The sequence below is a fragment of the Pelodiscus sinensis genome, chromosome 1, assembly GCF_052426305.1.
Source record: "Pelodiscus sinensis isolate ZL-2025 chromosome 1, ASM5242630v1, whole genome shotgun sequence".
NCBI lineage: Eukaryota > Metazoa > Chordata > Testudines > Trionychidae > Pelodiscus > Pelodiscus sinensis.
Window position 1 is genome coordinate 344,667,562 of NC_143052.1, and position 24,811 is coordinate 344,692,372.

At 50.4% G+C, this 24,811-nt stretch overlaps 1 protein-coding gene across 4 annotated transcripts in view; it reads left to right on the plus strand.

The window, feature by feature from the left end:
• PLEKHB1 (pleckstrin homology domain containing B1) overlaps positions 1-24,811 on the plus strand; it is a 40,942-nt gene that overhangs the window by 8,169 nt on the left and 7,962 nt on the right. For 3 of the 4 annotated variants that reach the window (XM_025186956.3, XM_025186955.3, XM_025186959.3), the window contains exons 5-6: positions 6,696-6,735; positions 23,797-23,899. In XM_025186956.3, coding sequence (XP_025042741.1) covers positions 6,696-6,735; positions 23,797-23,899 — 143 coding nt within the window. Of the gene's footprint in view, positions 1-6,695; positions 6,736-8,804; positions 9,039-23,796; positions 23,900-24,811 lie in introns of those variants that run through there. The other variant, XM_075919571.2, reaches the window with a different exon arrangement.

Genomic DNA, 24,811 nt, shown 5'->3' on the forward strand with positions numbered 1-24,811 from the left:
GAATAGCAAAATCCGCGGGGGATTTAAATATCCCCCGCGGTATTTGCATTAACATGGCTGCCGCTTTTTTCCGGCTTGGAGATAAGCCGGAGAAAAGCGCCAGTCTAGACGTGATTCTCCGGAAAATAAGCCCTTTTCCGGAGGATCTCTTATTCCTACTTCGAAGTAGGAATAAGAGATCCTCCGGAAAAGGGCTTATTTTCCGGAGAATCACGTCTAGACTGGCGCTTTTCTCCGGCTTATCTCCAAGCCGGAAAAAAGCGGCAGCCATGTTAATGCAAATACCGCGGGGGATATTTAAATCCCCCGCGGATTTTGCTATTCCGAAGTGCTGCATTAGCATCCCTTTTCCGGAAGGGATGCCAGTGTAGACATAGCTGGTGTGTTTGCATATGAGCCCCAGGGGACAGGAATCAGGCAGAGTTAATGGAGCCTGCTCCTGCACAACACAAACATGGTGAGAGGAGCATGTTCCCACATAGGGCTGACAACATGGACAGGGACTGTTTTCTTAGCACCCCTGCCCCACCCCTTCTCCTGATGTAACCCTTCTGCCAGGCCAAGTAAATAGCAGCAAGGGCCAGGTTCAGTATCTAGAGGTCTCCTCCCAACAAGGTAATACAACACCAGCACGAGCCCCTACCCAGTGACCTGGGAAATCTTACATACACCTCTGGGTGGCTCAAAAGAGGCAATTCTTCCCTTCTCGCAAGCACAGAGCCTCAGTATAGTAGCAAACCTTTAATAACATGAGGTGAGGTAACCGACATCTGCATTAAATCGGGGAAACACCGCAACTCAGATTTACAGACCAAACATGAGCAAAGGCCCTCCCCCCAGCCACAAATCCCTCCCCCCCCCAAAGTCCCAAAAGTCCAACACCTCAAAAGTGTCTGCCCTGGGTCAGTGCCGCCCCAGGGTTCAAAAGTTCACCTGGCAGAGTTTCACCATCCCAACCTGGAGGGGTGGGGATCGATGCACCTTACGTGGTCCGGTGGTGGCTCCGCCGATGGTTCCGCCTGTCGTCCAGTGAGCCGCCTTCACTGTCTGGCTCCGCCAACCGTCTCAGTCCACGCTCCTGGCTGCCAGCTGGTCGCTCCTGCCGATCCTACCAGCCACAGGTCGCCCTGGTCGCTCCTGCCGCTCCTGCTAGCCACAGGTCGCCCCCGCCAGCCGCTCTGCTATCTGCCCGCACTTGAAGGTCGCCCCCGCCAGGTGCATCTGTTGTGTGCCAGCCGCTTTGCTATCTGCCCGCACTTGCAGGTCGCCCCCGCCAGCTGCATCTGCTGTGTGCCAGCCCCTCTGCTATCTGCCTGCACTTGCAGGTCGCCCCCGCCAGCTGCATCTGCTGTGCGCCTGCACTCACCAGTCGTCCCAGCAAACTGCTCTGCTGTCCACCTGCGCTTGCTGGGTGTCCCTTGCAAGCTAGTAGCCCAGCGCCAGGCTCCCCACAGTACACAGTGATTTCAGCTCTCGTCCACAGCACGGTGATTTCAGCTCATAACTTAGCACTAGTGCTCCATTGGCCCACAGTGAAGTTAACTCCACAGCTTAACTCCTAATGGAATCCAAATTAACTCTGATATTCCACAGTGGAGAGACAAGGGGGTGCAATTGGTATTGTTCAGGGCCCTGCCACCAAGTACAAAGACCTATGCCCAGCTTTTCTCAATTTGACTGGGTTTGGAACCGATGCCCCTTGTCTAGCGAGTGCTACTTAGGTTATGGCGAATCCCTCTGTCATAAACAGTTCCACCGTTCCATTGTCCTTGATTCGCATAATCAGCGTAACAACACTTTTATCCCCCCTGCCTCAATAACAGAGAGACTGGGGATCCCACAATGGCCAAAGTGACCATTTGGGCTGCTGTGAGCACATACTAGACAGGGTGGGTGTGTCTATGCAAATTGGGCTCAGCCCCTGAGGTCTCTTTGCACCACTTCCACAGTTCACCACCAGATGTCAGGATAGAGTTTACCCTGACCCCGCTTACACTGATATGAATTATTATTGTTGTCGTTACCAGCAATAATACTAAGCAGTACTCGTCTACATTCGCCAGGGGTACTTTTACTGATTTTTGCAGCACTTAGCAACTCCTGATCTTGGACAGAGATGGAAAAAAGAAGGGCGGTCCCTTGTACTAAGGGACAGTTGCAGTTAGGGTTGCCAGGTGTCCGGTTTTCTACCAGACAATCCAGTATTTGCACCCTCTGTCCGGTAGAAAAATTCAGAAAATACCAGACATGTGCAATGTCGGGTATTTTCTGAATTCCTGGCTGGCTGCTGGACAGAAGCCAGGCAGGGGCGGGGGAGTGACTGGGATTGGCACTAGGAGCCCTGTGGTCGCGTGCAAAAGCTGGGTGGGGCGGGGCGGGGGCCGGGACTCCCAGCCACTCTCCCCGCCCGGCTCCCAGCGCCAATCGCGGCCCCGCCTCCTAACTGGGAGCCTCTGGCTGCGTGCAGAAGCCGGGCGGGGGGAGTGACTCCCAGCCCCACCCCCGCCCCCGCTCGGCTTCTGCTCGCAACTAAAGGGAGTGCCTGCTGGGGGCGCAGCCCGAAGAACTCCGGCTGTGGCCAGTGGCTGCACCCGCTCCCCCCCGCCAGGTCTACTTCCCACCTCCCTTCCTCTGGGCCCCCCTCTCCTCCCGTCCAGCCTCGCGGCTCCCGACACCCCCCCAGCTCTGCTTCCCTCCCCCTCCTTCCTCCTGGCCAGTCCTGCAGCCCCCGGACACCTCCCCCCCCCGCCAGCTCTGCTTCCCGCCCCCCCGCCCACGTTCAAGTGTGTCTGTTTTTTTGGCAGGGTCTATCTGGCAACCCTAGTTGCAGTGGGGTACGGCAAAGGGGGCAGTTGTCCTGGGGCCTGGCAATTCAAAGGGGCCCAGGGCTTCTGGCCACCACTGTTGCTCCTGCAGCTATGGTGATAGCCGGAGCCTTGGGTCCCTTTTAATTGCCACTGGAGTGTTGCTCCATGCAGCTCTGAGGGTTGTGGGGGGGAAGGTAGTTTGGGTGGTGCTGAGAGCTGGCCCCGGTCCTTCCCCTTCTGGCTGAGGCCCCGCCTTTTCTGGGTCACGGAGCCACGTCTATAACATTTTGCCATGGTACTCGTGGTGGCTGCCTGCCCCACTGGTTGGCAGGTCTACTCCAGCCTCAGACAGAATCTTGCTGGACTTAGAGGAAAAGTGGAATTAATTGGGGAGGGGAGAATGCGTCCAGCCAGCCTCCTGTACGCCTGTCCCGTCCCCAGCAATTCCCATGCGTAACCCGCACCCGGAGCTGCACAGTCATAGCTATCTGCATGGCTCTCTTCATAGGACTCTTGCCTTAGGGCAGGTATGTCCAAAGTCCGGCCCGCGGGCCAATTGCGGCCCGTGTTCCGATTTAATACGGCCCCCGCTTCCTCCACCTCTCCTGGCTCCCCGGTGCTCTTTTGAACTGGCGCGCCCAGCGTGCCGCTTCCGGCTGCGCCGCCGCCGCCCATGGCCTCCGCGGTCCTAGAGCCTGCCCTGTAGGGCACGTCCACAGCCCCGCTTCCCCGCTCGGCTGCAGGTTCGCCCTGCCCCCGGGCCGCTGTGAGGCCGGCGTGCCCTGCGCTCTCTGCCCGCCTCCGACCCTGCGGGCCCTCCGCCTTGGGGCTGAGAGTGCGGGGACGGCCCTCACGCATGTTCACTTCTTCAAATCTGGCCCTCTTTGAAAAAAGTTTGGACACCCCTGCCTTAGGGCCATGTTATCCTAGGGTGTGTCTAGACTACAGGGTTTTTTTTGAAAAAAGTAGCCTTTTTTTGAAAAAACTTCACCTGCATCTAGACTGCAGCCGCGTTCTTCTTTAAGTAAAGCGAAAGAACGCGGCAGTTTTTTCGATCGCGGAAAACCTCATTTTACGAGGAATAACGCCTTTTTTCGAAAGTACTCTTTCGAAAAAAGGTGCTATTGAATGCAAACTGTGCTTTTCGAAAGAGAGCGTTTAGCCTCTCTTTCGAGAAAGCAGCTCTCTTTTCGAAAAATCTGCTTGTAGTCTAGACGCTCTCTTTCGAAAGAGGCTTGTAGTACCGCAATGAGCAATTCTGGGTAACTGACAACCCTAGGGACTAGAGGCCTCAATCCAGCACCTTTTACAATAATAATTAAAAAACAACAACAAGAAGTCCTGTGGCACTTTAAAAACTAATGAATGTATTAGGGTATAAGCTTTCATGAGCTACACCTCACTTCCTCAGATGCTGCAGAAGGAAAAAAAAAGATACAGAGAATGCAGTGTGACATAACTGCAAATCGTTCTAGCCTTGATCATTGGCTTCATTCTGGGGCCAAATCTACCATCAGGCTAGCTGGGTTCTATATAATGATGCCTCTCACCATAGTACCAGACTGCTGCTCCCATCACTGGTGAGCTACATACAACATCCTGGGGCCAAATTCATTGGTGTGAGCACCTCAATTAACCTCAAGTGATTTACTCCAGGTGTGTGTTTGGCCTGTTGTGTGTCCATTTTCCCCCTCCTTGTCCCAGGTGAAAAGGGAAGTGATTTGCATAGTGTTAAAGCATAATCGGAGGCTAGACGCCAGATGAGAGACAAGCTGTGATCACATGGCCCAGCTGCACCACTGGCTACTGTGCTGCCCCAGGGGGATGAGCTAACAGGGAATTAAAGATTAGTGGGGCTGTCAAACAGCATTAAGGTCACAGGGACACAAACATGCCCAGCTAAGCTGGGGTCATGTACTGTGACAACTTCCAGTAAGCCCGGGGGACTTCCCGACTGTGAACCCATCAAAGGAATCTTGCTGTTACCCCTCCACAAGCCTTGAGACTATATACAGTAAGGCTTGATATATACAGTAAGGCTGTGTCTACACTGGCATGAATTTCCGGAACTGCTTAAAACGGAATACTATTCCGTTTTCAGTTTTTCCGGAAAAGGAGCGTCTACATTGGCAGGCTGCTTTTCCGGAAAAGCCCTTTTTCATGATCGGGGCTTTTTTCCAGAAAAGACTACTGGGCTGTCTACACTGGCCCTTTTCCGGAACAGTGTTCCGGAATAAGGACTTATGCCCGAGCGGGAGCAGCGTAGCTTTTCCGGAATAGCGGCTGATTTTGTACAGTAGAGCATCGTTGCTTTTCCGGAAATTCAAGGGCCAGTGTAGATAGCTCGCAGCTTATTCCGGAAAAGTGGCTGATTTTCCGGAATAAGTGGCCCAGTGTAGACACAGCCTAAAAGTTGTCAGGGTCTCAAATATTACAGGTTGAACCTCTCTAGTCGGGCACTCTCTGATTAAGAGTGCCATGTTGGGAGAGCAAGTGAGCAACAGCCATGCGTACCAGGACACAGCTTGCTTTTCTTCCTGTTGCCCTAACTATCAGGGAGCAAGGGGAAAGTACTGTACTTGGATTCTGTGCATGCCTCTCACTGCTGGCTGCTGTCCCCCCTTCTCTCCCCTGCTCTCCCAAAATGGCACCTTTGTCTCTGATCTCGCATCATCGGTGGTCCAGCATGATTTTAATTAGCTGAATGTCCACATATCATGGATATGGCCAAGTTTCCCACAGTCCCATAAAGTTTGGTTACAGCCACCAGTCCTGGCTCTCTGTGTTCTGTGATGTTAGTTAGCTCTAATTTACCCCCTAAATGTCTCCTATGAGCCCCGTAAGCAGTGGAAGTGTTGGTAATGGTGCTAGACAATATTGACCTCCCATGGTTTAGCAGGTTCTCTGTTTTGGCATCGGTCAGGTCCCATGGGTGGCGGACTAGAGAGTTTCAGCCTGTACAGTAAAGAGTACCAGAGAAGTATCATGAATAGAGGTGGCTGTTAACTATATTAATTAATGTAACTAGCTGTAAGGAATTTGATTGATCGAGCTCCCAAGGCAGACCCCAGTGAGGTCTGCCTTAGGAGTCCTAAGATTCAGATGGTGGAATACTGAGCTTCCCTGTAGTTATTTCTACATGCAGTCTAGGGGCCAGTACTGCATCTAATTCCACTACATAGTAGCATGTCTGCATATTTACTGAGACGCCCCATCATACGTGATACACCGCTGAAAATAGACTCTATTCTTAAAGTGAGAACATGGGGTCAGAGAGGAGGCTAAGTAAAAGTGGCTCCTTATTCCACAGCTCAGCTGCTTGTCTGCCTTTGACTTTTCTCTGCTGGTCTCTTTGGCATACACCAGTCTTTGCTCCTTTTTGTTCTGTTTTGCCTCTCTTGGGTCCGCCTGGGTCCCGCTGCAGAATGTTAATTGCAGGCGATGACATTTGGGGCATAAAGAACCCAGCTGAGTTTCCAGGTCTGAACGAGGTTTGGGAGACTGTCAGAGGAAAAGGCCTGGTTTGGAAACAGCTGCCATTTAGGTCAGCAGTCACCAATGGATAATAAACATGGAAATTGCACAGTGTCACTTTAAAGGAGAAGTGGGGCCAAATTGAAACCTGCAATCCCAATAGCCAGCTTGACAGCTAAGGAGAACAGCCTCGACCTAAGGAGATTCCCAGGGGCACAGGTTCTCCTCCCAGGCCCTGGTTTATTTCTGGGGTACAGGAAAGTCTCTGGCCCCTTTGGGAAAGGAAGGGTATAGCCACTGTGCTGAGTGCAGAGCAGCGTTGACAGATGAACCAAAGCGGATCTTTGCCGTGATGCAGTTTTAAAATTGCTCCAGGCACGTTTTTGCTCACATGTTGTCCTGTTTTGTTTACAGCGCCTGGAAGATGGCACTGCTGGAGGCGAAAAACACCCCGGTGAGTCTTTCCTACTTCCATTTCATAGGGCTTTTGTTACAGGCTGCAACTAATGAGCTGCCTCCTTTCATCTCCTCTTCCCTCTGCCCTACACCCTTCTCCCCTGTCCCCAAAGAGAGTCCATGGAGCAGTGTGATGGGGGGCTGTGTGCACAAAGGCATCCCCTCCCAGAGATGCAGGAAGAGACATGACTGTACCTGGAAAACTGCATGCTGTTCTGGGCACTTTGCTAAAGAGAGATGGACAAACTGGACAGTGACCAGAGAAGAGTGGCTGAGAGGAATTGATTTATGAACAGTAATTAAGGTCTGATCCAAGGCAATGAAAAGGCCTTCAGTCAGGACCTTCTTAATAATTTTGCTCACTCTCATTACCAGTTATTTGTAAGGTGCCGTGGGGACAAAGAGTATGAGGAATCCCTGCTCCAAAGAATGTATTACATAAATATACAAGGTAGACAATGGGTATGGGGGGTGGAAAGTAATTTGCAGAAAGTCATTGGCTGTAGTAGGACTAGAACCCCAGTCTAGGGGGCTCTGTCCACTAGACTGTGCTACCTCTTGAACTTGGCTTGGCTGGGCATGACTAAAAAGATACACCAGGCTGCAGCTGCCTAACAAGATGAGTCTCATGGATGTGTAACCCAGAGGCACTGAGACCACTGACAAGAGAGCATGAAGCGATCCTTAACTGAGGGCCAGCTGGTTTTTAGCTCATGCAGCAGATGCTCATGGTTTTAGCTCAGGGGTGGGGAACCTTTTTTGGGTTGGGGGTCACTGACCCCCAGAAAAATCAGTCAAGGGCCACACACAAAAAAAAAACCTCACTGACTCGTCCTCTGTCTGAGAAGGAGAACGACACTCCCCACATTCCCCTCACACACCAGAACCTAGGGGTGCCCAGCCTAGTATATCGTGTGTAGAATAGTGATAGAAATGTAGCCATGTTAGTCTGGTGTAGCTGGAACAAAAAACAGGACTATGTAGCACTTTAAAGACTAGCAAGATGGTTTATTAGGTGATGAGCTTTCGTGGGCCAGACCCACTTCCTCAGATCAAATAGTGGAAGAAAATTGTCACAACCATATATACCAAAGGATACGATTTTAAAAAAGTGAACACGTATGAAAAGGACAAATCAAATTTCAGAACAGAAGGGGATGGGGTGGGAAGGTAAATGTCTGAGAGCTAATGATATTAGAGGTGATAATTGAGGAAGCTATCTTTGTAATGGGTAAGATAATTAATGTCTTTGTTTAAACCTAAGTGTAAAGTGTCAAATTTAAGCATGAATGACAGTTCATTCATGCTTAAATTTGACACTTCATTCATGCTTAAATTTGACACTTTACACTTAGGTTTAAACAAAGACATTAATTATCTTACCCATTACAAAGATAGCTTCCCCAATTATCACCTCTAATATCATTAGCTCACAGACATTTACCTTCCCACCCCATCCCCTTCTGTTCTGAAATTTGATTTGTCCTTTTCATACGTGTTCACTTTTTTTTAATTGTATCCTTTGGTATATATGGTTGTGACAATTTTCTTCCACTATTTAATCTGAGGAAGTGGGTCTGGCCCATGAAAGCTCATCACCTAATAAACCATCTTGTTAGTCTTTAAAGTGCTACATAGTCCTGTTTTTTGGTCTAGTATATTGTGTGTGCTCCATCTCGGTGGTGGGACAGTAGGGGGAGCTAGACTGCCAGCACAGGCTCCCCAGTGCAAGGGAGGGTGAGCCTTGGGGGCCAGATCCAGGCAAGCTAGAGACCACATCTGGCCCCTGGGCTTGAGTTTCCCCATCCTTGCTTTAGCCCCTAAGATCGTAAGTTCAATTCCTCCTAGCAACCATGGTCTGGCGGCCTTGCAAATGCAAGTGGTGATTTAGTGTAATGTACAGTTTTATAACAAGAGGGTTGGAGTATAAATAGTAGTAAAGTGGACAAAAGCATGAGGAAATGTACTGTAGGGAGCAGCCCTGGCCCAAGGAGGGGTGGCCTCGCGAACCCAAGAGGCTTCTTCCATCTTGAATGTCTAAGATACTTTTGGTTCTGCCCACGACAGAGCGACTGTGCCAGGCCTATGCTGGCAGCAGCCGGCCACCCCACAAAGAGGAGTCTGTTCTCGCTTGCCGGAATGCATGTTGCTGCCGGGATCCTAAAGATAATGAGAGAATTGTTCTGTCCAGGGGCAGAGCGTGGCTCAGCCAAGGCCTCGCCTCGGACGGCTTTACTCCTGGCTGAGTAAAGCTAGAGCAGGAGCCCCCTTCATCCGAGTGGGACGGGGGGTAACGTGGATTAAAAGGGCATCGGATAAACCAAGGGCCCTGTGAGGTGTATGATGTCTGTTCAGGGACAGGATTTAGGATTGTGGGGTGGGGATGTTGGGGGAGGAGGGGAGTAGTTCAGGGAAAAGGGGATTGGCTAACGGGGTTTAATCCAGTGGCTGCCAGCCTTTTTATTGGAGCCACTTTGTGACAGACTGGCACTGTCTCCTTGGGGCATGGCCAGACGCAGGTGTCGCCTTCGTACCATTTGCTTTGCCTGCACTGTCTCTGTATAGTGGTGGCATTGATGCTCCTGTGCTTGTTTCTCATCTGGAATCCTGGTCCACCCCTTCATTGGGGGGCGGCTTGCTCATCATGCCTGCAGGAGTCTATTGGTTGCTTACATGGGGCTGGGAGCTGGGTCCTAGGGGCATGGGAGCAGGCACGAGAGGCTCTGCGTCCGAGTTTCTCCTACAGCTGGTTTCCTGAGGAGCTGCAGGGTGGCATTCAAGGACCTGCTTGCAGCCTTACCTATAGCCATCTGTTTGCAGTAAGGGTTTGGGGCGGATTGTGGCTGTAGTGTCACACATCTTATCTTGTGCCCACTGCTCCTTGCCTCAGCCCATCTCCCTCTGGATTGATCAGACACTTCCCCCTTGCCCTCCATGCTGGGATCCTCTCTATGCAACTGCATGTGCCTTGCTAATGTCCTTGTTTGGAGTATAGTATAAAAGCCAAGGCAGAAATCCTACAAAGTCCAGCCACAATATTTCTGCTCTGCGCAGTGGTCAGGAGACAAGTTAGATGGTAGAATCGATATTACTCCATGCGATGTGTAAAACTTGTGGACTGTGGACCTGACTGATCTCACGCCAGTGGTATACAGGAACTGATCCACTGATGCCGATGAAATAAAACTGGTGTGAGAGAATTGGGCTTGATGTAAAGCTGTATAAGAAATGTGTTTGTGTGTTATATTATTGATTTATAAAAGAAAATTATGTCCATAGAGACCTTATTTTAAAAACGTGTAATTGGGAAGAGTTAAGGTGAAGTGTCTAACCATAAAGAAAAGCAGTGGGGGCAGAGCACTGATCTTGGGCTCTGGAAATCTTGATTCTATTCCCAGTTCTGTTACTGGTCTGCTGGGTAACACTACCTGGGCATGTCACTCCACCACCCTGTGCCTCAGTTTCCCAGTCTGTAAAATGGAGATGATGCTGACCTATTTTGTAAAATGCTTTGAGTTCTATGATGAAAAATACTATAGAAGAACCAGATATTATTATGACTAAGGTTTTACTGTTTAGTTTGTCACCATGACATCACACAAAATGTTTATTCTTTTTGCATGGAACAAAGAAAAGGAAGACTGGCTTATTTCATGCTCAGAGTGGTAGGATTTTCCATTGAGCAGTGAAACTGATAGTAAAAGACACCCTAATTGCACTCCAGTTTCATGAGGACTCTACCACTGAAGAGAATAGTCCATCACGTAGCAGATGCTACTCCAACAAAAGTCTAAGGTCTTACCTACACTTAAAGTGTAGATGATACAGTTGTACTGGGAAATCTTCCTAGCATAGACACAGTTTTCACTGGCACACATACAGAACAAAGGGGCTGTTGCCAGCATGGCTCATACCAGTTCCCTGAGCAAAATAAGCTATGCCCTCCCCAAGCATTCATGCTGATACAACTGCTTCTATACTTGGACTCTTTGGTTGGCATAGAAATATCTTCAAAAGAAACCCCCTATCTCCCCCTCAAAAAACCATTCATGCTAATATAACTGTATCTACATTTGGGCTTTATGGTTCCCATAGAAATGTCTCCAAAAGAACTACCCCCCATCCCCCATCTCCCAAAAAAATCCTTCACAGATGTTACTGTTCTGGCAAAGAGTTTCTGGAGATGGCCAGCAAAACATATTAGGACATTGGGTGCATGTCTACACCGGTGAGTTATTTTGAAATAACAAGGCGAGCATCCATACTAACCAAGCCCGTTATTTTGAAATAAAGGGCTTGTTATTTCGAAATAATAACTCCTGCTTGCGAAGAGGAATAACGCTTATTTCGAAAGTGTTATTTCAGGAGTTATTATTCAAAATAATTTATTTTGAAATAACTCCCCAGTGCAGCCTACCTTGGGGAGGGCAAGTCCCTGAATAAGGGTGCGGTGTGAGAAGGCCGATAGAGGCCCCCCTGGAAAGAGAGAGAAAAGAAGTAATTGGAAGGCAAAAGAGGCATCTCTATTTGGCTGACAAGTCTTGGGGAGGCCTATGAAAAGAAGGGTTTTTTTTTAAAGCCTGGTGGCTCCAGTCGTCTCCTGTTTGTATTGTTTGCATCCCAGGGAGTCAAGTGCCACGGGAAAACAACACTGCCCAGCGCAGCTGGGAGAGAGGGAGTGCTGTTCAGAGCACCGGTAGAACATAAATGCTTTCACACTCTGGTCTGACAGCCATTCATAAAGCCAAGATCCTCCTAGGCTGCTAATTGGGGATGGAATTAGCAGCAGCTTTTTGAATTGACCTCTTCAAATGAACTTGCTGACCAGATTTATCACCAAGAAGGGAAATGGGAGGGCCTGAAGGATCCTCTTCATTGTGCTGGAGGATAAATTGGAGCTGTCCTTCAGAACACAATGGCTGGAGCCTGAGAGACCTGCCTGCTGTGGCTGCTCCAGAGGATACTTTTCTTGGGAGCCCACAAGCTTCTCAGGGGTTGTTCTTGCTTTCTCCTGTTGTACAAATTCATTCTGAAAAAGATCAATAGCCCCTGGAATCCTGGGGAAATGTGACTGTGTACGAATGAGTGAGTCTGGAGGAAAGGCAGCATCAAGGCAACTGGCTAACATTTATCAAGCTACTAGTGGGTTTATTTTGGTTTTTGAACGCCGCAGGGAAGTGGCTAAAATAACTGTAGGTACTGATCTTCCAAGAGGAACCTAGCCTGGCCCTGGTAATTAAACTATCTTCTATCTCCAGGAAAATAACAAAATTGGATATTAAGTAAATTGATACATATCGTGGGCCAAATCACAGGTTCTTTCAATGGGAAATTTGACTGAATGAAAACAAAATGAGCCTTTGGCAGCGTGGGTGAAGCCCAGGCTTTGGTGGCAGGAGGGCTAGGATTTCACCCAGTCTGCCCAGACTGAAGAAGGAACTCTCAAGAGCTAATCCTGCCTCTGCTACTCACTTGCTCTCTGGCCTTGGGCAAGTCCTTTCTCCTCTTTATAGTTCAGCTTCTCCCCCTGTAAAATGAGGGTGATGACAGCTCCCTCTGAGGATTAATTAGTGCCTGTGAAGCATTTTAAAGGTGTCAGATGCTACGCTGTGTATGTGGTGACTAGTGTTAGTGGGAGGCTGCAGTGTAGAGGGGGATCCTGGAGACGTCTGGAATTGTTATCTGTGACAGTTGCTTTCTGACACAGACAGATCCATAGCGATAGTTTCCATCCCCAATTAGCGGTAAAACAGAGCTTAAATAATCAGCCTAAAGAGAACCGAAGGGCAGCACCAGCATGTTCCCTAGATACACCTCTACCCTGTTTAAAACCAATCCCAAATCCATGGAGAAGTTTGGTTACTTAGGGCATATGCTGTTCCAGATTATTACAGCTGATGAGGACGTCGCCCGTCATAAAGCCAGGGCCAGCGCTGCATTTGTGAGGGAGTCCAGCGGAGGGCAACAAAAATGATTCGGTGGCTGGAACACATGACTTATGAAGAAAGACTGAGGGATTTAGTCTACAGAAGAGAAGAGTGAAGGGGGATTTGATAGCAGCCTTCAATTACCTGAAGGGGGGTTCCAGAGAGGATGGAGAAAGGCTGTTCTTGGGCCAGGTCTACACTAGACCCGGCAGCTCGGCTTAAGGTATGTAACTCCAGCTACACAGAATACATATCTGGAGTTGGCTCACCGTAAGCTGAGCTTGGCAGCATCCCCACAGAGGGAGGCCAACAGGAGCAAATGCTCCCATCGGCTTCCCATACTCCTCACAAAAGGAGGAGTACCAGATGCTGGCAGGGGTGCCCTCTGAGTTCAGTTTAGTCTTAATTAGACTCACTAAATCAAACTCCAGAAGATCGATTGCGACAACAGTGAACTTCCTTTCAGTGTAGACAAGGCCTCAGCGGTGACTGATGACAGAACAAGGAGCGATGGTCTCAAGTTGCAGTGAGGGAGGTTTAGGTTGGATATTAGGAAAAACTATTTCACTAGGAGGGTGATGAAGCACTGGAATGAGTTCCCTAGGGAGGTGGTAGAATCTCCATCTTTAAAGGTTTTTAAGTCTTGGCTTGACAAAGCCCTGGCTGGGGTGATTTAGTTGGGGTTGGTCCTGCTTTTAGCAGAGGATTGGACTAGATGAGTTCCTGAGCTCTCTTCCAACTCTAGGATACTGTGATTCTAATACTACCTATGGAACAATAGGGATGACAAAATGAGCATTAAGCTAAGTGTCTGTTGAGCAGTAACACTTACAATGCTTCTGTATGGTTGGGAAACATGGACAACATATGGCGGCCACATTAGAAAACTTGTCATTTCCATATACACCATCTTCAGTGTGTTTACAGGGCCAAATAGTGGGACAGTATTCCCAGTATCAAAATCCTTAATTGCCATTGCATGACCTGCATTCAAAGCATGCTCCTTAAAGCTCAGCTCTGTTAGCCTGGGCATCTCATTGATACATCCCACACCAGTCTACCCAAGGCCATATCTTTATAGTCAGCTAAAGCAAAGCATCTATTCTTGTGATGGCTCATACAAGCACATGTCAAAGCTCTGCCATTGGTGGCCAGCATGTGCCGATCAGCGACTTAGTTGTAGTCAGGAGATGTGGAGCAGAGCTGTGATGAGCGGGGTTAGGACAGCAGGAAGTCAGGGTCAGGCACTACGTTGCAAACAGGAGGCAGATAGCAGATGATCCAGGGTCGGGTGCTGGAGTCTGAGGTTCACAGTAAAGCAAAATCTGGAGTGGAAACAAGCAGGCAATCTGCGTTGGTGCTCAGACAGCTCCCTGTAATGGCTTCCTGGTTTATAGACTGGCATGGGCCAATCAGTAGGCTGGAGGGGGCCGCCACTCAGGCCGCACTGGGTGGTACTTCCTGCAGTGCCTAGCTTTGCAGAGCTCCCTAAGGGACATGTAGTTTGAGCACCTGGAGGCAATGCATCGTCTCGTCTGTCCCACACGTAGCCGAGTTTGCAGTTCTTGCAGGGGGTCTCACTTCACACATGCAGGTTCACCCTGCTCTGTTTGCCGAGTCCTCGAAGTATGACATCAACGTGAGACTTGTCCCCGTCAAAGCGGAGCTTTCTCAATGGACGTAGCAGGTGGCCATGTGACTAAAGTAGAAGAGTGAGACTGGGGAGGGCTGAGTTCTCTCCTCCGGAGGTGACCCTTGGGTAAAGCAAGAGATTGGCAGGTGCGATGGTGTGGTGCAGGGGTGAGGAACCCCAGCTGATGGGCTGCACATGGTTCATCAGGATTAGCCGCAGAGCGGTTGATTTACCTGAGTGTCCACAGACACACCTGCTCGCAACTCCCAGTAGCTGCGATTCGCCCTTCCTGCCTAATGGGAGCTGTGGTAGCCCAGCCCACTTTGCTGCCCGCAGTTCCCATTCACAGGGAGCCATAGCCACTGGAAGCTGCGAGCAGCTGTGCCTGTGGAAACTCAGTTAAACAAAGCATGAAACAGCTCACCAGCAGCTAACCCTGATGAACCACATCTAGCCAGCACACTGGCAATCTCCCTCCCCAGGGCTAGTGGTTAGAGCAGGGTATGAGACAGTAGGAACAGAGTTACAGTCTCGTAAGTGTCTCTGAGGGTAGCCACATTGATCTGTGTTTTTAAAAACAGTGAGCAGACCTCTTGCACCGTAGAGACTAACAAATGTATGGGCATGAGGTTTTGTGGGCAAAACCTCCTTCATCACGAGTTGGAGTGGAAATTACAGAATCCAAAGTATATATAACAACAAAAGAAGTTACCTGTCAATTGTAGGACCAGTGTTAATGATGCTAATTAAGTCAGGTTCAATATGTCTCACTCATATCATCTGATGTGGAGATGCGAACACAATTTGCCTTTGTAGTGTGTTCACCAGTTAAGATCTTTATTCAAGCCTAAGTTGATAGTGTTGAACTTGTAAATGAACTCCAGTTCAGCTGTCTCCTTCTGTAACTGAGTGGTTAAATTCCTTTGTAGAAGAATGGCTACTTTTTAAATCCATTATTGAATGCCCGGAAAGGTTAAAATGTTCCCCTGCAGGTTTATGTGAGTTATCGTTTCTGATGTTGGATTTGTGTCCTTCTGTTCTTTGGCGCAGAGACTGTCTGGTTTGTCCAGTATACATGGCAGAGGGGCATGTGTTCGTCATATCACGAAAGAGCACATGGCTCAGGAGTCTCAAGTCCTGGCTCTGCCAACAGTGTAACCCATCCATGCCGTGATTTCCTCCTTGGTATAATGGAGAATACTTTTGCCTTCGTTAGGAAATGCAATGAGCAACACAGGAATAATAGTAACTGCCGTGGACCTGCTCACTGCTTGTTCTGTCTTGTATCACTAATTCACTGGACTTTGGGGGTGTTCTGAAGAGGAGAAGAGCTGTGTTTCCCCATGGCTGTGACTCGCCCTCTTGCAGTCCCCTCCATCTCTGCCTGGTGGTGGCAGATTAGCACAGTAGGTCACAGAAAATTCGAGAGCTGTTAGAAGAGGCTGGTCTCAGTCCCATTGTCTCCAGTTCACTCTGGAACAAAATGAGCCAGCACTGAAGAGGAAGGGGCTGTTAGTATCTTTAATGTGGGGAATCCAGCAGTGAAGAAGCAGAAGGCTCTGGTTGCTGGGCCAGGAAGAAAGCCACCCTTGCTGCTGAGCCGGCATATGCTAGGATCAATGGCTGACAGTAGCAGGGCTCTTTTGGAGAGAGGCCTGAAGCAATTGTGGGAGCAGATCATGAATTTTACTGTGTTCCATCACACAGAGCAAGTCAAGGCAACGCAGGGAGGAAGCAGCCAAGTGCTGTGCCTAGGAGAAGGTAGAGCTTTCTGCTCGAATGGAGGGCAGCTCTGATTTACAAGCCCACAACACCTCCCTGCTACCAGGTGGATCTAGCCGGACAGAACACGATGTCGGTATCACCCCCATCTTTTAGGAGAGGCACAGGGAGGGTTAAGTGACTTGCTCAAGGCCACACAGCAAGTCAGTGGCAGTGCTGGGGGGGACACCCAGGGGTCGGTCTGTCTTCTGCCTGTCCTTGCTACCTGCACTATGAATAGGTGATGAATAAATGTCTTGCCCAGGATCCCCTATGGCTGATCAAGGAAATGAATCCTGGTCTCCTAGACAAGTCCCTGAACCACCAGCCCGTCCTTCCCTTCTAGTCGTCGTCTTGTACCACAAGGAGATGATCTGCTGCTGGGGTGCTTGCAGGGGAGACCCAGAGAGCAGGAGTCAAACCCAGGCTGACAGTGATGAATTGAAGGAGAATGTGCATCAATGTTAAAAGCATGAGGCAGATAACCTTAGGTTGTCTTACCTCCTCCCCCTCCCTCCACCCCATTGTGCTCCGAGTTCCCATCCTGAACACCCGGCACAGTAGATCTAATTGCATATTGAGCGAGAGGAATGGGAGACGGAGATTAAAACACAGGTGACTGGCAGACAAAAGCCGGCGAGGGCTGCAGGAGGCTGATCCGTGTTTTGATTTATGCTGTGCAAGCGTCTTGGAGCTTGAGGGCAGGGGGGAGTTGTCCCTTCCCACCCCTGGCTCTCTCAGGGTCAGGTGTCCAGGGGCATGCTGCAGAGGTGGGAAGAGAGGGGGGGGGAGGTAGGACTGTCATTCCCTTGGTTTGTTCTTGGATTAAATGACCTGTCTCTGCGCAAGGACATCTGTTCCTGCTGCTCTCTGGCTTTCCTGAAGTGTGATGTCTTCACTGCTGTTTCCCATCATACACAGGACTAAAGACCAGAAGGAGGGGTTGCGATGGGCTCGCTCTTTCACACACAGCTTGTGAAGATCAAAAGCCTGCGTCCACACTCGCCGTTTCAAATGCGCACCTGGGTTTTGGTCAGAACCCTGCCTGGCGCCAGTAGGCCTGAGGCCCTGGCTTTCCCAGCGTGCACAGAGGAGAGACACACAAGAGATTTTAATTGCCTTGCCATCCTCTGGCCTCTCTCCCCTGCCTGACCTCTTTGCATCAGGACGGAGCGAAGGCCCGCTTTGAAGCTGCCCCTTCAGCGTGAGGAGCTGCTAATTAGGCCCTGCCCTGCTGGGCTGTGTGAAGTGACTGGGCTCACTCCAGCCAGGCAGGCTCATAAACAAGAGGGAGGGTCAAGGCCTGGGTGCATCCAACCCTGTATGTGCAGTTGATGGTTGGGAGTGAGACCCGTTGCCGTGGCACCTGAGGAGAAAGAGACTGTTCTGCTCCCCGGAGAGAGGATGACTGGGGGAGCTCGAAGGAGGCGGCTGGGCATTGATCGCTATCAGTGACGCATTCAGGGCCCCGAAGGTGGTTTCCCCTGGAGTCCGAACGGACTGGGAGGCAAACAAATGGCTGAGCGTCTGGCCAAATGGGGCAGCGGCACGGAAGCCTCCAAAACTTGATTTATTGTGGGGGGGCTTTTTAAAGATTTCCAGGCTAGGCCTTGTCTCCACTGCCCCAGCTACCAGATTGGGCAGTTCTGAGACCAGGCGTGAGCTCCCTGCTGTAATTAAAATAGCCGCCGTCTTACAGCACTGGGAACACTTTGAGCCGTGGTCCTAAGCTTTGCGGTGGCTCTGCTGAGCTCTAAGCCCCGATTCTGAGAGAGACAGACTGGGGGAGCGGTGCCCAAAAATGCCAATTTTTGTGCTTCCCGAGTACAGGCCTTAGGCATGGGCCTGCCCATCCCCCGGCATAAATTAGAGCAGCTTCTGGGGCTACTTGAACTTGTGTAGGCTTTGAACAGGCCTCTGTAGGCCCATAAGAGCTGGCGCTGAGACTGCTTTGGTCACATCCCCTCCTTCTGTATCACCATAAACCAAGAGGCGGGTGTATTTCAACTGCTCTGTGCCACCTGCCCTTCCTGCCTCCCCTCCCCCACCAGGTGAGTAGTCTCTTAACTCCGTTAAGGCTACCGCAGAACCCCAAATTGGAGCCTAAAAGTATGTTCGTGTGTACCCCACGTAGCCTAGTTCAGGGGCTCCTGACCCAAACATCACTGCTAACCAATGAGGCCTGAGCCTGCAGCTGATCAGCCGAGAAGAGTTCCATAAGTGCAATGAGTTTGGGCAGCCTTAGCCACATGCTTGTTCATTTAGAAAGTTTGGTGGGACCCTGCTGAAGTGCAGTGACTCGGCTCTCTGCTTTGAATGGCACCCCTAGCTGCGAAGGCTGGGAGTTGCATTGCAGATGGAATCTCCCCTTGATGCTTTTCTTAGGGCAGGAAGAGGCTGAATTCACAATGTTATCTTGAGATGGGAGGAAAATCCTTTCCTCGTGGGTGCCGTGACATTTCAAGGATAAGTCTGTGCCTGTAGCCCAGCCACGCACCAGCTGCAGCTCCCGTATCTATGCATTGATAATATTGATATGGAGCTGAGTGCAGGCTGGCTTAGCGCTCACAAACCCCTTTCTCTCCAGCTCCATTGCTTTTACGCCCCTTGGCATCTTCCTTGTTCTCAAGGATGTTGGTGGCCCCCCAATGCATGCTGCAGGATTGTGGAGAAGGGAGAGAGAGAGACTTAAAATCCAACCCTTCATACTTCCTTGTGTTTTATTGTTGCAGTCCCCCAGACCGCAATTGCGCCAGGGAATGCAGAACTCTTTATTGTAGGTATTACAGTTACACCGAGAGGCTCGTTTGCACCAGGCACTGAACAAGCTCAGAGTAAGGAGTAGCCACTGCCCTGAGGAGCTTACTGCCTACACCGCCCAGCCAGGTAACAGGTGGAGGAGGAGGGATTATCTTCCCCATTTTACAGCTGGGTCTGTGAGCCATTGGGTAGGTTAAGTGACTTGCCTAAGGTTACAGATGGATTCAGTGGCAGAGCAAGCAATTGAACCCAGAGGCTGTTTGTCAGAGTGGCTGAACATCCTTTCCTCTTCCTGAAGGCAGGTCTGGGATGGCTCCAGTTGGGTACCCAGACCCAGGGCTAGTTCAGTACAATTGGGCCTTACTGACTTTACTGAAGTCTTGCAGCTGGGTGGAGCTGGGAACAGAAGCACACTGTCCAGGTGGTGCTTTTTCTGCATCATGGCTGCTCTCGGGCTTGGGCCATGACTCTGCTGGAGCAGGCAGGCTGGACAGGCATCCCTGGCTTCCAGTATGGATAATTGGAGAACGCTGTCTTCAGGGGGGGCGTCAATCAACCCCTTCCTCCAGAACTAGCACGCATGCTTGTTGCACTGGCTAGAAGAGAAAAGCGAGCTGTACCCCACATGCAAGTGCTGCCTGGAAGCAAGGGCTCCCTGTGCAGTTTGCAGCCGGCGGGTCTCCGCTCCGGCATGCGCACATCCACATTCGGCCTGGCGTTTGGACAAAGGGATTAGGCTTTCTGCTCCCTGCTCTGATAGCTTGGAACACTCAGTACGTTACTGAGGCTGGTGACGCTATCTGTGATGATCATGGAACAAATCCAGCTGCTCTCTGCATAAGAGAAATCAGCACAAACTGCTGGCCTGGTTGTGTTCAGGCTTTGAGCCCTTGGGGTGAGCCGCTGTCGGTGTCAGCCACAAAATCTAACTCCCTAGAGGCCTGGCTAAGCCACATGTCCAGCTGGGCCAGAGCACTGATTGCAGTAGGGACCTTACAACATCCCTGACTTCAGACAGTCCAAGGACACAGGTGGGAGTTCATCTGTTGGGCTCTGCTTCAATCCTTGCTGGAGAGTGCCAGGTTGTAGCCAGCTGCCCTGGCGCAGTGGAATGGAGACGGGTCCCTTGATGTTATAGCTCTCTCTCTTAACCCTTCGCTACCATCTCACTCACTTGCAGCTTCAGCCCTAAGGCCAAACACGTGCCCTGCTCAAGCAGCAGGTTTTTTCCCACATGGGCCCTTGGCACATGGTGCTGGCAGCCGGCACCACCTCACACAGTTAGCCAGGAATAAAACCAGGGCTCCTGCTGTCCTGTCCTATCCTCAGTCCACTGGCCCACACACAACTCACTGAACACTGGCATGGTAGCTTGTGCTGTAGACTTTGCTGCAGTGTCAGTAACATGGGGCATGACCATTCCTTGTGTAACGCACCCACCTACTGGGTGTGGTTCACTGTCCCACGTAGTGGCACTTAGGCCACTTACAGAGAGAGAGAGAGAGAGAGAGAGAGAGGCTTTTAGCTCAAGCTGCAGAGGATCATGCACTAAGCTCCAGAGATCCTACGTTCAATTCTACTTGTTGGCGCTACACTTGCATGCCTGATCTGTTAGTATGGGGGGGTGCCCCTTCAGACTGCAGTCTTCCTAGAGTGGCTTGTTCATCAGTTGTCTGTTTTAGGGTCTGATCTTGTCCATGTTAAGGGGAGTTGAACCATTGGCTTCAGCCTGAGGATGTAACTGCACTGCAGCTTGAGGTATGATGTGTAGAGGTCTCTGAGCTAGTTGTAATCAAGTCAGATCAATAGCAGGGAAGCTTTGGCAGCGTGAACAGCTTCACAGGCACCCTGGGTACATCTCGCCTCAGGCTCGCAGCATAGACACCCTCAGGTCTCTGGACCTTTCGGAGGGACGTCTGTAAATCAGTCTGAAGGAGAGTGGAATCCATTTAAAAACAGTTTAAGCTCTCAAATCATTAACAGCCTCCCTGTGCTGACTTACGAGGTACAAATAAATACATTTTAATAGGAAGCACGGAGCAGAGAGCTGCTAATCTGCATTAATTCCTCTCCAGGGGCTCCATCTACAGAAATGAGCAATTCAATAAAAATCAAATCAAATTCCCAGGACAGACTGGGGGGATGGGATCTGTGGACAGGCTGTGCACAGGGACACCAGCTGGAAGTGCGGGCTTCAGCAGCCGCGTTCCCTGGCTCTTACTGCATACCTGATTGCTGGGAGAGGCATATTTTAAGTGCACGCTGCCTCTGAGGCTGATGATTAGATGCTATGCGCTTTTGAAACACAAAGGCTGTGTCTACACTGGGCCACTTATTCCGGAAAATCAGCCGCTTTTCCAGAATAAGCTGCGAGCTGTCTACACTGGCCCTTGAATTTCCGGAAAAGCAACGACGCTCTACTGTACAAAATCAGCCGCTGTTCCGGAAAAGCTACGCTGCTCCCGCTCAGGCATAAGTCCTTATTCCGGAACACTGTTCTGGAAAAGGGCCAGTGTAGACAGCCCAGTAGTCTTTTCCAGAAAAAAAGCCCCGATCGCGAAAATGACGCTCGGGGTTCTTTTCCGGAAAAGCGCGTCTACATTGGCCACAGATGCTTTTCCGGAAAAAGGGCTATTCCGGAAAAGCATTCTGCCAATATAGACACGCTTTTCCGGAAATACTTATAATGGAAAAACTGTTCCGTTTTAAGCATTTCCGGAAAAGGGTGCCAGTGTAGACGTAGCTGATGGGGCATGCACGTGTGAGAGAGAGTGAGAGACGCACCCGTGTAAACTAGGTTATGTCACCCCATGAATTCTTTCTTCCCACTAGTGCATGTGTGTTCCCCCAGAGAGCTGGGTTCTAGGTCCAGTTCTGGCAGTAGCCTGCTCAGTGATCATGGCTGAGTCACTTCTTGGTCCTGTGCCTCAGTTTCCCTTCCTGACCTTTGTTTATTTAGACTAAGCACTTTGTGGCAAGGACTGTCTCTTACTACATGTTCCTCCAGTGCCTGGGATAATGGGACCTTACTCTCAGCTGGGACCTCTAGGCCTTACCATAATTGGTCAAGTGAAGCAAAATCCTACATTCAGCTGCAAGAGGGTCTGTTTGGATGTACCACAATAGCTTTTGAACGCTGCACCGAGTTAGTTATAACATTTCAGGGAAAGGGCTAGGCCTCAGTGAGCAACCCTGTTGAATTTGATGGAAAAAACTGAATGAAAGAAATGGGGGACACATAGGCTATGTCTACACGGCAGCGTTATTTTGGAATAACGCCTGTTATTCTGAAATAACTATGCGAGCGTCTACATAGCTAGCCTGTTATTTTGAAATAATTTTGAAATAACAGGCAGCTTATTTTGGCATTTGTAAACCTCATTCCACGAGGCATAACGCCTCTTCCGAAATAGCTATTTCGGAATAGTGGTCGTGTGGACGCTCCACTGCTGCTATTTCGAAATAGCTCCTCCCCCAGGCCACTCAGAATAATTACTCCCCAGTGCCTCCTGGAGCTAAATCGAGGTAGCGCATCCAGATTAGGGGAGCTTGCCTCGGACTAATTTCCAGGCTTCCCTATAGTGTAAACACACAATTTTGAAATATGCTATTTCAGACTATTTCTTCCAGAATAGCTTATTCCGAAATAATCATGCAATGTAGACCTAGCCATAGAGCCCCTGGCATCTGGTAGAAGAACTTGCAGGTCCCATCAGGTGTGTGATTGCCTAGAAAGCAAAGAACCAGATGATCACACTGTTGATATTTTCACACACTCCCCAGCTCAGCTCTGCCTGTCCTCCCAGGAGGATTTCCATATACAGTAAACTTCCGATAATCCGGCACCTTTAGGACCCAGGAGGTGCCGGATTATCAGATATGACGGGCTATCGTAAGGGGGAGCTATGAGGGGTCTAGGGTGGTGTGGGGGGGGATGCCACCCCAGACCCCTCATAGCTCCCCCTTACGATAGTCCGGCTCTGCCCCAGACGTCCCCGATTCAGCTGCTGCTGGTCAGTTTCAGCAGCAGCTGAATCGGGACGCCTGTGGCAGAGCAGCTGGGGTGCTGCCGGGTTGGTCCCACAGCGCCAAGGAGCAGCGCTACCGGACCAACCCGACAGCACCCCAGCTGCTCTGCCCCAGGTGTCCTCAAGTCAGCCTCCACTGAAACTGACCAGCGGCTGACTCCGGGAAGCCCGGGGCAGAGCAGCTCTGCCTCTGGCTTCCCGGAGTCAGCCGCTGGTCAGTTTCAGCAGCGGCTGAATCGGGGACAGCTGGGGTGCTGCCGGGTTGGTCCCGAAGCGCCGAGGGGCAGTGCTACGGGACCTACCGGCAGCACCCCAGCTGCTCTGCCCCTGGCTTCCCCGATTCAGCCGCTGGTCAGTTTCAGCAGCGTCTGAATCGGGGAAGCCTGGGGCAGAGCAGCTCCAATGGTCCGGCTGCCCGGAGCACTTCCGGGTTCCTGATGGTGCTGGACCATCAGATGCTGGACCATCGGAGTTTTACTGTAGTGTGTTTCATATACAGGGTTTAAAATGTTGATACCCTGTATGACTTATCTGCTAAACAGAAAGAAAATGAATAAGAATGAGGAGGAGGGGGAATGGGGGCCCCCCGCACTGGGATGGGGGAAGGGGAGACCCTTGTATGGAGGAGAGAGGAATGGGAGGTCACAGCCCCTGGCATGAAGGAGGAGGGGGGATGGGAAGGAGCCTGAGCAGGAAAGGGGAGCTCTGATGTGAGCAATGAGCTTGGCCTACAGAAGCAGCACAGTGTTCAGCCAAAGCTAATTCCCAGGGGTCTGGATACAGGGGGCGAGAGGGGCCTACACTGACTTGTGAGAGGAGCAAGTTCAGAAATACGTCAGTGCCCCGCTGTGCTGCACATGCTCTTGACCTAGAGGCTGAGGCAGAGTCGGGAGCAGGCGGAAAGAGATCGCTGTTGGCCCTAACATCTGTGTTGCTCTCCCCCCTTGTAGGTCCATATGTACGACCCGTATGATGACTATTACCAGACAGTGCCCTTGGATTCCCACCAGGCCATGTACGTCAGCTCGGGATACTACGGCACCCAGTATGGAGGTATGTGTCCCCATCATGGCCTCCACCTAGCCTGCATTGACCTGTGGGTGCCTCCAGTGAGGTGGGAGGTTAGCAGCCAGCCTGGACCCAGAGCGCTGCAGCTAACATGCAGGAAACCAAGCAGATTTAGACATCTGTTATTGACATGGGAGGTGTTCAGATTCCAGCCTCTGGAAGGCAGGTCCCATTTACATGCCAGCCAGTCAAGCCATAGTGTCATATTAGTAGTTTACTGAGTGTTTTGCTTATTTTTGTTAGTAAAGCAAAAGAGAACCACTTAACCACTTCATTCAGGAAGTAAGATTTTGTAACTAGAATTCAGTCCTGTGCCTAGCCTCACCAGGAAGGGACAAAGGGCCCGTTAGTTACTTGGTATCATCTCTTAGAGCTACAAGGGGACCATTTATAAAGAAACCCTTTTTTGAATTTAAAAAGTAAATTCCTCCAGCATTCTAGCGCTGGTCCCAACTGCACTGTGCTGCTGCAGGCTTCCGGGCCATTCCTGGAGTCATTTGCAAAACGTTATATTCCCCCTCATATTTAAAGTAACATAAATGCATTGCTGCTTGCAAAGAGTGCCGGATCGACACTCCCAGCTTTGAAAGGTGCTCAGATACTATGGTGTTGGACACCAGCATAAGAACCTCATTACAGTCCCTTCTGGCCCTAGATTTGTAAAGGGATTTAGGCCCCTAGAGGTTCAGGTAGGTGCCTGAGGTCTTTTGAACAGCCCACGATGCACCTCTCTGCATCTTTAGAATCATAGAGTCATAGAATACTAGGACTGGAAGGGACCTCGAGAGGTCGTCGAGTCCAGACCCTGCCCTCACGGCAGGACCAAATACTGTCTAGACCATCCCTGATAGACATTTATCTAACCTACTCTTAAATATCTCCACAGATGGGGATTCC